Raw genomic sequence first — 16,228 nt, forward strand, 5'->3', positions numbered from 1 at the left:
GTTTACTTGCAGATATATTTGAGAATTACAGAAGAACATGTATGAAGCACTACAATCTAGATCCTTCACATTACATATCTGCACCAGGCATGAGCTGGGATGCATTTCTTAGATTTACAGGAGTAAAGATTGACTTGCTATCAGATCTTCCTACACTTCAGATGATTGAAAATGGACTACGTGGAGGAATCAGTATGGCTTCACACAATTACTGCAAAGCCAACAACAAATACTTGGACGACTTTGATCCTATGAAACCTTCTAATTACATCATGTATCTAGATGCAAACAATTTGTATGGTTGGGCAATGTGTCAGACGCTTCCACTTCGGAACTTTAAGATCTATTCAGGACCATTTTCACAATGTGTTGTGCTGACAATATTAAAAGCAGGCCCAGACAGTCGAAAGGGATGGATACTAGAAGTTGACTTAGACTATCCACTATCACTTCATGATCTACATAATGATTATCCTTTAGCGGCTGAGAGGTTAAAAGTAAACCCAAGAGAACCTCCAAAGCTGGTGCCCAATCTGTTTCACAAAAAGAAGTATGTGTGTCACTACAGACTGTTACAGTTTTACATTAGACATGGATTAATTTTGAAGGCTGTTCATCGTATAATTTTATTTGATCAAGAACAGTTTATGAAACCTTACATCATGAAAAACACAGAACTGAGAACCAAAGCCGCTGATGCATCAGAGAAAGACTTTTTTAAACTGATGAACAACAGTTGCTTTGGTAAGACAATGGAAAACCCACACAAGAGAAAGGATGTTAGACTTGTTACAAGAGAAAATGAGGCCATCAAGCTGACATCCAAACCACAGTATCAAGACTTTAAATACTTTCATGAACAGCTGTATGGTATCTTAATGAAAAAACTTGTAGTTAAGCTTGACAAACCAGTATTCATAGGCTTTACTGTGCTAGAGTTGTCAAAACTGTTGATGCTTGAGTTTTTGTATGATTATTTGAAACCAAGATATCCCAAATCGAGAGTACTTTACACAGACACAGATTCATTCTTACTTGACATTCCAGCGGATGACATTTACAAAGATCTAGAAGCTGAAAGTCCTGCAGTAAAAGGAAAAGATTCTTTTTATGACACTTGCGACTACCCTAAAGAATCACCATTGCACTCAAATGTTAACAAGAAGGTTATTGGAAAGATGAAAGATGAAATGAATGGGAAGATAATTAAGGAGTATGTTGGATTGCGTGCAAAGATGTACAGTGTTGCAAGTGAGAAAGGGGTTGTTAAAAAAGCAAAGGGTGTAAGCAAACAGGTTGTAAAGTCGAGCATATCGCATGATAACTACAAGGAAGCACTGTTTCAGAAGCGAGTGTTTCACCATGACAACCCTAAGATCAGTTCCGCGCTTCATCAGATCAACACAACTATTGTAAACAAGAAATCTTTAGATGCTAATGACACAAAGCGCGTTTATTCATCACCAGAATATTCTTATGCAATTGGACACTGGAGAATAAACGCGGCTCCAAATAGTCTGAGTGTGTAATAAGAATTTTTGTCAATCGGGAAAACCCGCTATGACAGCTTTGTTCTGACTGCAGCGGGGAAAAGGAAGTTGCTTGCGTTTGGGAAGAGAACGTTGCTTGTGAAAGGGGAGAAGGCTTTGTTGAGTTTCAAAGCAGCCACCAAGTACACTTATCAAAAGCTTGAATCAAATAAACAAGTCAATTGAATAAGTTAACACTCGGCGGCCGCCCGAAGGCAGCCTTTGAAGCGAAGCGAAGCGAAGCGAAGCGAAGCGAAGCAGGGTGTTGACCTATTTTGGCGCAACTGCCAGTTGCGTGACCTGATTGCAGTGTTAGCTCTAACTCTTTTTTCCTACTCTTGTGATTGCTGTTGATGTATATTTGGAACCATTGACGTCACTTTCTCAGCCCAATCGCGAAGCAGGGTGTTGACCTATTTTGGCGCAACTGCCAGTTGCGTGACCTGATTGCAGTGTTAGCTCTAACTCTTTTTTCCTACTCTTGTGATTGCTGTTGATGTATATTTGGAACCATTGACGTCACTTTCTCAGCCCAATAAAGCCTGATATCCTCATTCTTTTCAAACATGGTTTTGAGTTCTTTTCTCATGTTGAAGACTTCATAAAAAGACATCCCAACTGTGCTGAATTTGGCTCTGTATGGAAATAGTAAACGGCATTTAATATCATATTCTTACTCCGAATCACATTAGCATTGAGTCACCTGAGATGCTTATCACTGAAAAACGCTTACCCGGCTAAAGAATTTAAAGGGAAGCAACCCCATCACCAAAACGAAAGTGAAAGTAGCTTTGGTAATGGGCCAGTACACCGGGAGTTACCTCCCATACGGGTGTATGCCACGTCACTTCCTCTAGGAACACGTGCCTATTATCATACGTCTTTTTCACCTCGGAGAGGACGGTTCACTTTTTGACGCTCTGTGGCTGACCTTGTGTGTTTGAGTGACACCCGCCGGCCACGTTACCCAGCTTGTCTGCTCGCCTTGCCTACAGTTTGGTGAGCTCGTTCCCGTTTGTTGTTGGTTGTTTGCGCTGTTTCGTTACTGTACGTTGTCCGTTTTTTACGGACTTGTGTGTCAGTGACTTGCGTGTTTCGCCATTTTGTTGTGTGAGTTAGTTAGCTAACTCGTGTGACTTTGCTAGTAGCTCTGCGTGCCCTCTTTCTGTTTGGGCAAGTGTAGCTTTAGTATTTTGTTGACGCGTAAGCGTGTGTGTTTACTGTGTTTTCAGTCGTTTTGACTTACGTTTCAGTAAATCTTTTTACTTTGCCACGTGTTGTTGACGTTTGTGTCAGTGTCTTGCGTGTCGCCATTTTGTTGTGTGAGTTAGTTTTCTAGCTCGTGTGACTTTGTTTGTAGCTCTCCGTGCCTCTGCTTGTGGGGCAAGTTTAGCTATAGTATTTTGTTAACGCATTAGTGCGTGTGTTTACTGAGTTTTCCAGTCGTTTAGACTTATGTTTCAGTAAATTTTTTTTCGCGTTGCCACGTGTTGTTGTCAACATGTCTGATTCAGACAAGCGCCGTGGCAAGTCGGACCCCAAGGGGAAAATTAAGGCTAAGTCTTCCTCTTCCAAAGCAACGTTACTTGTTACAGACCAAGAGCGTAACACTTTGTTGGCTGTACCAATTTCGGCGCCTAGCGCTGTTACTACTTCTGCTTCTTTTGCGGCGCCTAGCGCTACTGTTACTTCTGCACCTGTCTCTACTTCGGAGACTTCGTCTTCTTTGTTAGCACCTGGACAAGGTGCGTTGGTTTCCTCTCTGTTAAAGTCACTGGTTCCAGAAATCCGCAGCTTGGTGCAGGCAGAATTTCAGCGTTCCGTCGCCAGCAGTTCGGCGTTTCCGGCATCTGGCAGTGACGTCCGGGCATTGGCTTCCGTGTCTTTGTCCTCCACTTCCGGCTTGGAGCAGCGTCCTCCCTCTTCAGCGTCGGTTGGTAAGCAGAGCTGGTCCGATAGCCCTCGTGAGGCGCCTGGACGTTCTCCTTCGGGGGACAGCTCTTTCGCATCGGGTCACGACCGATACCTTGCTGATCTTTCATTTCCGGCGATAACCTACGAGGCCCCGGACTTGTTCGAACAGCGGCGGCAGTCGGTTTCGACTGCCGCATTTCCGGCACTTGCCGGAAGTGATGATCCGTCCGCTCCGGCACGCTACGGCGGTCGCGGCAGGATGGAGTATTCACTGACTTCCGGTCCTTCCGGATCGCGAAGTCAACCAGTGCAGTCTTCACTTCCGCATTTTGCGGTTCCGTTGACTACACTTCCGGTTTCGGCCGGAAACGCTTCTTCCTCTTCTGGTGGTTCCTTCCGGATACCAGATAGTGGATTACAGCGTGCGCCTTCCGGCTTTCAAGCGCCTAGGCTTGAGCAGGCATCACTCCACTCAGTCGGGGGAGTGACGTCAGCTCATCCAGCTCCGGTTTTTGCGGATGGTCGTCCTGCTTACCCTTTACCTTCACAGGGTTTTGGGCGGCAGGATGACGTTAGTGCTCAGGCTTTTCCGGTTTCCGGTTTGCCAGGGCATGCTTCTGCTTCCGGAACTGGTGACTTCGGTCATGGTTCCACGTGTGACTATTCTGATGCTCCATCAGTGGTCAGCGAGGAGTCGCGGGGCGTGTTTCCGTCGAAGCTCAAGTCTGTTCTTGACGTCGCGGCGGAAGTAACGTCTCGTTATTTTCCTGAAGGGGTGGTGGCTGCGGACTCTTCCGCATCATTCGTTCCTTCTGCCATGGCGGACTTCCGGCCGGCACAGGAGGATGTTTCTTCCTTCCGGTTCGCCGAGTCTCCGTCAGTGGCTTACCAACTTTCGCATTCACTGGTTCGTCCAGCACATGCGGGGAGTGGTATTCGGCCAGTGCCTGTTCCGTTACTGCTTCCTTTTGGTCCAGTTCCGGAATCAGCTCAGCAGTGGGTGGCTTCAGCTGCCCAAGCCTCTTTCTTCGTGCCTACGGCCAATAGGAAGCTTGGCATGCCCAATTAGAGCCAGAATTGGCTGGCGTCTTTTGCACTCCCTAGGGCTACCCTTCCGGTTTCCCGGGAATTGCTGCCTCTTCTGACTAAACCGATCAAGCGTGATTCGGTTTGGCCGGTTTCCGAGGCTTCCCTCCTCTCTGCTGAGGAGGTTGGACGTCGGCAGATCGAACTGTCCTCCATTGCGGAGACTCTCGTTCGGGCTCTGTCTCGGGCATTGACCGATTCGCTAGTTCCTTTCACTCTCAGTGAAGAACAGAATGCGGACGATGTCTCTGCGCTTTTGACCGCATTGGCCAAGGTCAATGAGGAACAATTGCGTCTTTCCTCCCTGCAGTACACCCAAGCGGTACTCTGCAGGAGGGATCTCTTCCTCTCGCAGTCCCAATTCACGGAGCTGGCTACTAGGGAGACCTTGAGAGTCTCCCCGGTCTCAGAGGAGTCTCTCTTCTGTCCGCTGGCACTGGATGCCAGACAGAAGGAGATTCAGTCAAACAAGGACAGTCAGTTCCTTGACTACACTCTGAAGGGGGTGAAACAGTCTCAGCCTTCTAAACAGAAGCAGGCTCAGACATCGTCTAACCCCAAGCCAGCTCAGAAGCGGCAGGCTTCGCCGGCCGCTCGTGGTGGGAAGAAGAGGACGGCATCGGGGAGGGGGCGTGGCGGCTCTGGAAGTAAGCCACACCCCCAATGAAGCGCTCCCGATCTCACCTCCCTCCCGCCCTCCACCTTGGTGATGGCGGGAGGCCCCTCCCGGGCACTTTCTCGTTGGATGTCGGTAGTAGACAGCCAATGGATTGTGGGAGTGGTGAGTTCGGGCTTCCGTCTACTCTGGCGGGAGGAAAAGGCGCCTCTTACCCGAGTGCCTCCGCGGTTCAAGCCCCCCTTCTCGCAGGAAGCACGTTCCGTCTTGCAGTCGGAAATTGCCTCCCTGGAGCAGAAGGGCGCGGTGGAGAGAGTTCGGGTCCACAGCTCCCTGGGATTTTACGGGCGTCTGGTCGCTGTTCCCAAAGCATCAGGAGGATGGCGTCCCGTGTTGGATTTATCTCTCCTCAATACTTTCTTGAGGGAGATAAAATTCAAGATGGAGACGCCAGCCTCTGTCCGAGACTCTCTCCGCCCAGGAGACTGGGTGACCTCGATCGATCTCACGGACGCATACTTTCACATTCTTATGCATCCGACCGACCGGAAATGGCTTCGTTTCCGGTGGGGAGATCAGATCTACCAGTTTCGCGCACTCCCTTTCGGGCTGTCTCTCGCACCGTGGATTTTCACCATGGTGGTGAGACAGGTCTGTGCACTGGTGAGGTCCCAGGGTATCCGTCTGCGGGCTTATCTGGACGACTGGCTCATCATGAACCAGTCCCAGAGCGGCTGTTCGCAGGATACCCTGACGGTTCTTCGAGAATCCAACTGGTTGGGGTTCTCGATCAACCGGGTAAAGTCGGAGCTGACCCCGTCACAGACATTCACTTATCTGGGGATGTCTTTCGACACGGTCGCTTGGACTGTCCAGCCTTCTCAGAGAAGGGTGGACAAGCTCCAAGCTCAGATTCGCTCCACTTTACCTCTCCTGATGGCTTCCATCCGCTCGCTCGCCTCCATCTTGGGGCAGATGGAGTCTATGGCTCTTCTGGTTTCACTGGGCCGGGTCCACAAATGTCCGCTTCAGTTCGCGCTGAAGCCGTTTGTGGACTCTCCTCTGGTGGACTGGGACGCCCTCATCCCTTTGCAGGGATGGTTCCAGTCTGCGACCCTTCCGTGGTTGCACACGGAGTGGGTCTGCAGAGGTGTTCCGATCGTCGTGCCCCTCCCCGACCTGGACCTCTTTACAGATGCGTCCAGGGAGGGTTGGGGGGCACATACAGATCTTCAGACTCCTCCCTTTCCGTTACTCAGCCGAGTAATCCGGAAAGCGGAGATGGAGGAGCCGGCCCTTCTTCTTCTGGTCGCTCCTCTGTGGCCGTCGCAGGTCTGGTTTCCAGATCTTCTTCGGCTTGCCCAAGGGCCCCCCATTCCTCTCGCACTCGTGCGAGAGTGCGAGGGGAACTAGTGCAGCCCCGAACAGGCATTCCACACGAGGAGCCCAGTCTTCTGAAGCTTCACGTGTGGAAGTTGTTCGGGACTCGCTGAAGCGCTCTGGGGCGTCGTCTTTGACTCTGGACTTGGTGGCTCGCTCGCATAGAGCGTCCACCTCTTCAGTTTATGCTTCCCACTGGAAGGCATGGACTGCCTGGTGTTCAGCTAGAGGGGTGAGTTCGGTGGCTCCGCGCTCTATTCAGGTCGCTAACCACCTCTCTTTCATGTCTTCACAGGGCGCCTCAGTCTCCTCGTTGAGGGTCCGGCGCTCCGCTATCTCGGCGACTCTTCAGCAGATTGGTCGTTCTGTTCGAGTCGGGGGCGTTATAGCTGCAGTCATTAAAGGGGCTGCTCTTAAGGAAGCTAAAGCTCGTTTGCCCGCTCCCAAGTGGGACTTGTTTTTAATCCTGGAATTCCTTCGTTCTGCGGATTTTGAGCCTTTAAGCGAGGCCAGTCTGTTCAATGTCACTCGCAAAGCGCTGTTTCTCCTTTTGTTGGCTACGGCCCGACGGGGTAGCGAGATCCACGCCCTGTCGGGTCAGCCTGGAGATATCTCCTTTGAGCCGGACGGTTCCGCATCTTTGCGTTTCCGGCCTGATTTCCTGGCCAAGAATCAGTCTCCGGGGCAGGCCTCTCCGCTGGTTAGAGTTAAGGCTCTGACCAGCGCGTTGGCCCCGGGTGACCCCGATTCGGTCAATTGCCCTGTGAGGGCACTTCGTCTGTACTTAGCCCGGACTCAGCCGATTCGGTCTAGTTCTCAGAAGTTGTTGTTTATCTCTCTCCTTACTAGGCGCGAGAAAGATTTGTCGAAGGTAACGTTGGCCCGGTGGGTGTCCTCGCTCATCAAGCAGGCTTATGAGTGGAGGCGCACAAAGAGGGGGGGGGGTTATGCCCTCCTTGCCACTTGACTCGGCCCGAGCCCATGAGACGAGGGCGTGGGCATCCTCTCTGGCAGTTCTGCGCTCCAGACGTCTAGAGGAGGTGCTGACAACTGCGTATTGGCGTTCCGAAGATGTTTTCATAAACTTTTATCTTCGGGACGTCACAGCTCTTCGACAGGATGGCTCCAGAGGCCTTCCAGCGCTCATAGCAGCAGGCCAGTTCCTGTCCAGAACTTGATGGTGAGTTTTGATTCATTTCTAGCCCACCGCCTTGTTGATGTTATCTGCTAATGTGATTCGGAGTAAGAATATGATATTAAATGGAAAATTTCCTAAATAAATTATCATTTAATTAATATACTTACCCGAATCACATACTGTATTCCCTCCCACCTGCCCCGCTTATGGTTTTAAGATTTTTTAAAGCCGTATGATAATAGGCACGTGTTCCTAGAGGAAGTGACGTGGCATACACCCGTATGGGAGGTAACTCCCGGTGTACTGGCCCATTACCAAAGCTACTTTCACTTTCGTTTTGGTGATGGGGTTGCTTCCCTTTAAATTCTTTAGCCGGGTAAGCGTTTTTCAGTGATAAGCATCTCAGGTGACTCAATGCTAATGTGATTCGGGTAAGTATATTAATTAAATGATAATTTATTTAGGAAATTTTCCAATCTCCCTCAATCTCCGTGCATACGTAGAAGAAATTTTAACGTTTCTTTCCAACCAGCCATCCCAGGTCTCATTATGAATGCCTTGTTCTGCTTCATAAAACTTAAATGCGATTTCTAGAACCATTCCATATTGCAAATTGAAGCCCATTGAAGTTGCCTCCTGTCTTTGTATGTGTCTATATCCCTCAACTAACTTTTCAATGGCACTTGCTGATGATGTGATATCTTCCGGATTAAAAAAGAACACTTCCTTCCTAACTTTCATGCTTACATCAACAATTTTTGACTTTAAATATTCGTGGAGTTCATTGAACGTCATTGTTGTTTTGGTTTTCTTTGGTTTTCCTCCATACAAATCTGAAAGTTTCCGTTTTGGGCGTGAAGGAAATTTAGGTAGTTTTCCACTCTGAGATGGCCCTTCATTTTTCATTTGCGATAATACTTCAACAAAATTGTTGAGGTAACTGAGGTGCTCTTCAATAGTTAAAAACTGCTCAGAATTCCATTCACTCAATGATTCCGGTATATCCATAGTTGGTGAATGTAAAATTAAAGTTGATGACTGTGTTGAAAAATCTAATAGATTTTGATGAGCAACTTGTGATTCAAGAATTTCTCTCTCTAATTCTTCAGAAATGCTATCTTGAGACATAAATATTTAGCAAATATAGTGACAGTAAAAACACTTCTCTCACAGAAAACACAACCGCACGGCAGGCGAGTCCGGAATGAAATGACAAAATCACCAGGCTATGTTACAATCAATACCAAGTGTTGGGCGGACGTGACGTAACTGTTGCTATCACATGATTTAATCTTGTCTTGCCATTGGAGGAATATAGAAGACAGGCTTGCTGTTTGTTTTTACCAGATCAATACGGTAGTTATGGCAGATTGGATCAATACGCACGCTGGCTGCAACTAGTTAATATTTCAATGGAAACTAAATTTAGCGTTGCACAGAGAGAAAGGGAGAATGTACGTTCTGGGTTACTGATTCCGACAGACCCGGCATTGGTTCAAAACAACCTTACTTTACTGTATTTTTTTTGTATGGATTTATGCAGTATTTTTCTGATTTTGTCGCATGTTTCATTTTAGTAAAAGTTTAGTCCAGAAGCCTATTTTGCGTTAATATTTAGGGTCTGTCGGAATCGGTGAGCCAGAACGTACATTCTCCCTTTCTCTGAAGGCCATTTCATGCTGATTTATTATTATGTGTGAAAGGCCATTTCATGCTGATTTATTATTATGTGTGAAAGGCCATTTCGTACTGATTTATGATTATGTGTGACACTTGAAGGCCATTTCATGCTGATTTATTATTATGTGTGAAAGGCCATTTCATGCTGATTTATTATTATGTGTGAAAGGCCATTTCATGCTGATTTATTATGTGAATGGCCATTTCATGCTGATTTATTATTATGTGTGAAAGGCCATTTCATGCTGATTTATTATTATGTGTGAATGGCCATTTCATGCTGATAAATTTATTATTATGTGTGAATGGCCATTTCATGCTGATAATCCGTGATTTATTACCAATTCAGTGCCCCATATATGGCTTTTTGACCAAAAAGGACGGATTCTAGGTGACCCTCTAAATGTTATAACGTTCAGGCAGGGACCCTTTTTGTTTTGGCCAAAAAGAAAAATATGTCTGTTTCCGGTAACCCGACCAACCCTATTATTAAGCGCCGACCCTAAAGTTTTTTTCCGCTTTTCGCACCCCCCCCAAAAAGTATACTTTATTTGGTTTCAATATATATATATATCTAGGTCAAAAATATGTGCTAAATAATTGTAAGTAAACTAAGGAAGCGTGTAAAAGAAAAGAAAAAACCCAGTCAAAAGACGTTAACAAAACGTAAGAAAAAGGTAAAAAAAAAACAAAAAAAACGACCGACCCTAGTTTTTTCGGCGATGTTACCGGAAACAGACAATACTTTTCTTTTTGGCCTTATCACGCTAAAAATTAACAAGACAAAGTAAAAATATAATTCAACAATATCAGCGTGATTTATTCTGAAGAATGACACTTCAAATGCTGTCAGGTAATACTCTCTTTTAGTCTTTATCTAAAAAATACCGAAAAGCAAGTTTTGTCGGTGGGTGCGTAACGGAACAGCAAGGCATCGCCCATCGTCTGAGTGTGCAATGCCGACCGCTCACTTGAAATCTAAATGATCAAAGTTCGGAAAAATCAAGTGAAATTGCGCCACTCGCTTTACATCAAATGTATCTAAATACGTCATTTCCCATCCATCTGGAGTCGGTTCTAAATCTGTCGCTCTCTGTTCAACGAGAAAAAGCGAAGCAACCGAAACGCATGTTCAACATGGTTTATCTTGTGAGATTGTTGTGTGTCAAAGGCATTTGACCTGTGAATATTCATCACGTCAGGGGTGTTACTCTGATTGGCTGACTCGGGTCATGAGAATTCTTTGACTGACAGGCATAATAAGGTAGAAGCGCTCAAGTTCCCATTGCGGCTGTTCTGTCTAATTCGCGGGGTTGCTTTGAAATTTCTTTTGGTCGCATTAAACAGTAATAAAACTGTTATTTCTAATATGCTGACTGTTAGCAAATGATAACAGACATGTCTCACAAACGATATCAGCATGAGCCTTTTTCAGCATTCGCCTAAAAGGCTCATGCTTGATATCTTTTTTCTCGACATGTCTTGTTATCATTTGCTAACACTACAGTCAGCATATTAGAAATAACTCATATTATGATTATGTGTGAATGGCCAAGCCATGCTGATTATAGGCGAATGGCCATGCTATGTTGAAATATATTATGAGCAACTGGCCATGCCAAGTTGATCACCGAAGCAATTAAATGTATTTTACTGTTACTATAACAGTTGATATTGGGTGTTATTTCAAGGCTTGAAATGAGATTTTTTTGAAAGCTTTGATACAAGCAGCACTGAGTTCATTCAGTGCGAATCAATAGGAAGCTTGTCTATATTGAGTTGAAATTGAACCCATTTTTCCTGTAGTGACGCATAAGCAGATAAGGGGAAACCCCATGCATTGAATTGGATTTTCCATTTTTAAAGTGTCACTGTCAGGTTTTACCCTGTAAGTCTAAGGTATCACTACAGTGTTTTCCTCAGTCTCACATTTTATGTTAAGTTTGCAATTTTGCTAGAACGAAGTACAAACACAATTAAAAAAAAAAATTGTAATCCAGTACAGTAGTACTCACCTTGTTAGACCTCCAACGAAATCTTAGGAAAGCAGGTCTTAAAGCAGAGGATCATTCTTGAAATGGAGGTAAATCTGTCTAGATGGTATGAACAGGTAAACTGAGAAAGCAGGGTACTCAAATTAAAAGGCCATTTAAAACAAAAATTGTCCATCAGTGTTTTTGTGAAAAAATCAGCTTTGTCTTGTTACAACTTAAGGCGATGACAGACGGGCAACACAAAACAATGTTTTCGACAAAAACTCCATCTCAAAACGTTGGGAAAACACATGCTTAAAGCGGGGATGTCACACGCGAAACACGCAGACTAGCAGTAGCACGCTGCATGTTTTTACAGAAATAACAGTCAGTGTCAGCTTGACCCGTCCAGCTACCGCGCTGTGTTCGGGTTTGTAAACAATACGGCTGGCAGCGCCCACTGATATTATTGCCTCTTGTTAAACGTGACAGGCTCCATAGACTCTAGTAAGGATTCAGGGGTCCGGTACTACCCTGAATCGGTACCACATCTGGGTCAGCCATTTCTTTTTCTCTCTTCGTGGTGCCAGAAACCGAGTCACGTGAGTTGATCGTCCGCGTTCATTGGCTGACAACCAAAACATGTTTTCAGATTTAAAAGCATGCTCTTGGTCTTAAATCCAAAACACAATGCGAAAACACGAAACATTGTTTTCCGAAACGCGTTTTGGGGGATGTCACTCGGGAGACACGCAGTTTTGTGTTTGTTTTGAAAGAAAACACTGTTTTGTGTTGTGCGTCTGTCATGGCCTTTACATACACTGGAAAGGCACCTTTGTTTGTTTTTATTATAACATTAATATGGTGCATCAAAAGTATTTAGTTTCTGAAATAAATGTGTCAAAGTTTGCAACACCCCACATCACGAGCCCATGCACCACCCGCACATCCGCACAGATTCAATAGACCAAAAAGAGGGGGGGGGGGGGGGGGGGGGGAGGAGGAGTTTAACATCAGTTAAAGCAGCATGCGTGTTGCTTTATGAGCACATTACCAGGAGAATGTGTTCCTTAGATTTAGATCTATCTGAAAAGGTTGATAATTTTGATAAATTGTATAATTTGAGGCAATGTAATTGTATAATTTGAGGCAATGTGGTATACATGTCAGCTTCGACAAGCACAGAACTCCTTTTACTTCATTTATGCCTTTAAATAGACCACCAACACTTTCAATGGGATGCCCAAATATGCTCACTTGAAATTTGTGGCAGATGCACTTTATTTTATAATTTAAAAGTGTTAGACTGTTAGTGTTATGTGATTTCTTCTGTTTGATTTTGATGCGAAATCTGTCGCTATTTCTTGGGCAAGAAAAACCAAACAGTTGAAATTACATGCACGTTCAGCATGGTTCATTGTGTGAAGATGTTGTGTGAGGAAATGTAAGCGATTATCTTAGTATTATATACTACTAGTGTGACTGTGACTGTGAGGTGTGTGATTGTTTGCACTTGCAGAGCTAAAAATATAGGTAACTTGATTGATTTGTCTTACTAGGGGGGCCGGGGTAGCTCAGGTGGTAGGCCACTGGACTATAAGGGTTGCGGATTCGAATCCAGGCTGGGGTGGACATGGGTCAACTTTATGTGCAGACCCAGAGACGGTATCCATGTCCCACCCCCGTGTCACAGTGGCACGTAATAGACCTCAGTCATTCTGCCATGAGATGGCTGATACCACCTAAACACGCATACACTTGTGTATCTCATCTCATCTAAAGTCGGGGTAAAACCTGGGAACATGCCCCTAATGGCTTTGTGGTGAGGGCGTAAAACATGAATTTCTTTGTATTTGTCTTACTCTTAATATATTTGACATGCATGTTTGTACCAGTTGGGGCGGTCAGCGGTGTACAGGCACTACGTGGACAAGTGCCTGAAGAAGATGGGGATGCACAAGCTAGTGCTGCGGCTGCGTGACATCTTCAACTGCTCCCTGCAGCGTGCAAAGGAGGCCCTGGAGAGCCCCAGGCATCATGCCCCTGCACCCGATCTCAAAAGGGTATGCAGTTGGATGGGTGGATGGATAGGTTGTATTGGTTGATTGATGGAGTGAAAACTTTGATTGTTACAAAAAAGATTTAAAAAATACTGTTCTTGCGTGTTTAACGATGTTGATGCGAATAACACAATACAGCGTTTCTACCAGTAGGGTCTTCCTCGGGCAAACACACGAGTACAATATTTTTGGTCTTTTTGTTTCTCGCTCTCATGCGCAGTCACCATTGTTCTGTGATTGTGACATCGAACTCCTTTTGACACAATCTTTAATTTGATTGATTGGTCGATTGTTTTGTTGATTGACTGCTTCATCGATCGATTAGTTTGTCCATTTTGTTTATCTGATTGATCAAGTTATGTTCATTCCTTTGATGAACACAAACGTTTGCTGCCTGGCAGTACTCTGGCAAGGGTAACGAATTGGCTGGTTGATTGATGAATTGATTATAGTTGGTCCATTTCTTTGAACACAAACTCTTACTGCTTGGCAATCAGATCTGCAAAGGGTAACCGAAGGATAACCAATTTAATTGATGGATTGGTTATATTGTTTTGTAGGAAACTTTATTGAATCCTTTTGTAATATGTTTTGTGAGGAGCCTGACTATTTGGAATTTCTGTCAAATTTATGCATGTTCTGAATGAAAAGTACACAAACACGATCCATTGCATGTGCATTGCCTGCTATTTGAACAAGTTGTGTATTAGACTAAAAACTTCTGAGCTTTGTCAGCATAACTGTACTGCTGTTTGCAGGTTTACATGTAAGGTATTTGAGACAATGAATGCCAGACTTGTAGGAAATGTTCCATTTCTCAGGTGATATCTTTGTTAACTCTACTTCTTGCAGTATCCTTCAGATGAAGCAGGCCTTCATGAAAACGAAATGGCGTCCTCCCCTACTATGAATCAGGCAAGAATGTACTTCGGGCGCAGCACCAGTCTAGCGGAACACGGGGAGTGGTGTCAAGAATTCCGTCGCATGGGACTTCCCTCGTTCCGACCCACCTACCTCTTTCTGGTTCGAATCCCGTTAGACGTTGTCCACGAGTGTCTGCGTCTAAGGTTGGAACAGCGACCCCAGGGAGATCCATCATTCCTGAGTATACGACAGGTTTGTGTGCCGTTTTTAATTTGATTAGCATCTAAATTTAGTTAAAAAATATTGTTATTTGAGTGATCTTGTTAGCCATTTTGGAAAAACTATTCATTGTTACGTTTGAAGTGTGGCTCTCTCAAAAAATGCTCAATCTGCTACAGGAAGCAGTGACAGATCTAATCAAAACACATATTTAGTTAATGTAAATGTGAAGAGATTTTGTTTCCTGTATTTCAGATTTAAAAAATAAAGTTACTGGTTAATTCAATCCCTAACTCTGCGTGCCTGTGGATAAGATCATCCCTCTTCCTTGTGTTTTCAGTTGATTCGCGAGTGCGAAGAAGTACTTGATGCTGCCACCATCGCGAAGCAGTACTGCTAGTACTACTAGGTCTCTACACTGACAGCTACCATTGCTGTGTAATGAAAGATGCAGTCAACCTTTCATTTGTGTTTTCAGTTGATCCGAGAGTGCAAAGAAGTACTCGATGCTGCCACCACCGTGAAGCAGTACTAATAATACTACTAGGTCTCTACATTGACAGCTAGCATTGCTGTGTAATGAAAGATGCAATCAACCTTTCATTTGTGTTTTCAGTTGATCCGAGAGTGCAAGGAGGTGTTGTATGCTGCCACCGTAGTGAAGCAGTACTATCAGTTCATGGTGGATCCAGTCATGTGGGACGAGCAGGAGGCCGAGGAAAAGTTTGCCTCCGACCTCGAGCGCTTTGATGAGGATCTCAAGAGCATGCTAGAGGTATGTATCCTTTGTTTGTCTGTTTGTTGTCCGTGATTACCAGCCGTTTGTTGCCCATGGTTACCCGTCGGAAGATCTTTCTCTCTCTGTTGCTCTCTGACAAAAAATGTTGTAATGTTGTGGTGATGGAAGTGTTAATTTTTTTTTTTTTCTGTGGATGTTGGCTTGAAATATTATTGATTCTGTTTGTGAAATCTGCACTTTGGTATGAACTCTTGTTTTCTTCCTTTTTACATTTAGTCAAGTTATGACTAAATGTTTTAACATCGAGGGGGGAATCGAGACGAGGGTCGTGGTGTATGTGTGTGTGTGTGTGTGTGCGCGTGCGTGCGTGTAGAGCGATTCAGACCAAACTACTGGACCGATCTTTATGAAATTTGACATGAGAGTTCCTGGGTATGATATCCCCATACGTTTTTTTCATTTTTTTGATAAATGTCTTTGATGGCGTCATATCCGGCTTTTCGTGAAAGTTGAGGCGGCACTGTCACGCCCCCATTTTTTAACCAAATTGGTTGAAATTTTGGTCAAGTAATGTTCGACGAAGCCCGGACTTCGGTATTGCATTTCAGCTTGGTGGCTTAAAATTTAATTAATGACTTTGGTCATTAAAAATCTGAAAATTGTTAAAAAAAAATTTTTTTTTATAAAACTATCCAAATTTACATTCATCTTATTCTCCATCATTTGCTGATTCCAAAAACATATACATATGTTATATTTGGATTAAAAACAAGCTCAGAAAATTAAATATATAAAAATTATTATCAAAATATTTTTTTCGAAATCAATTTAAAAACACTTTCATCTTATTCCTTGTCGGTTCCTGATTCCAAAAACATATAGATATGATATGTTTGGATTCAAAACACGCTCAGAAAGTTAAAACGAAGAGAGGTACAGAAAAGCGTGCTATCCTTCTCAGCGCAACTACTACCCCGCTCTTCTTGTCAATTTCACTGCCTTCGCCATGAGCGGTGGACTGACGATGCTA

General features: G+C 44.6%; 1 protein-coding gene and 1 long non-coding RNA gene across 3 annotated transcripts in view; one reads left to right on the plus strand and one right to left on the minus strand.

The window, feature by feature from the left end:
* The window catches only part of LOC138961973 (uncharacterized), a 109,871-nt gene that overhangs the window by 27,430 nt on the left and 66,213 nt on the right, over positions 1–16,228 (minus strand). The window lies entirely within an intron of this gene.
* LOC138961965 (mitogen-activated protein kinase kinase kinase 4-like) overlaps positions 1–16,228 on the plus strand; it is a 76,666-nt gene that overhangs the window by 20,501 nt on the left and 39,937 nt on the right. For both annotated transcript variants that reach the window (XM_070333647.1, XM_070333648.1), the window contains exons 3-5: positions 13,212–13,379; positions 14,229–14,492; positions 15,076–15,234. In XM_070333647.1, coding sequence (XP_070189748.1) covers positions 13,212–13,379; positions 14,229–14,492; positions 15,076–15,234 — 591 coding nt within the window. The remainder of the gene's footprint in view (positions 1–13,211; positions 13,380–14,228; positions 14,493–15,075; positions 15,235–16,228) is intronic.

Source organism: Littorina saxatilis, linkage group LG3 (assembly GCF_037325665.1).
Source record: "Littorina saxatilis isolate snail1 linkage group LG3, US_GU_Lsax_2.0, whole genome shotgun sequence".
NCBI lineage: Eukaryota > Metazoa > Mollusca > Gastropoda > Littorinimorpha > Littorinidae > Littorina > Littorina saxatilis.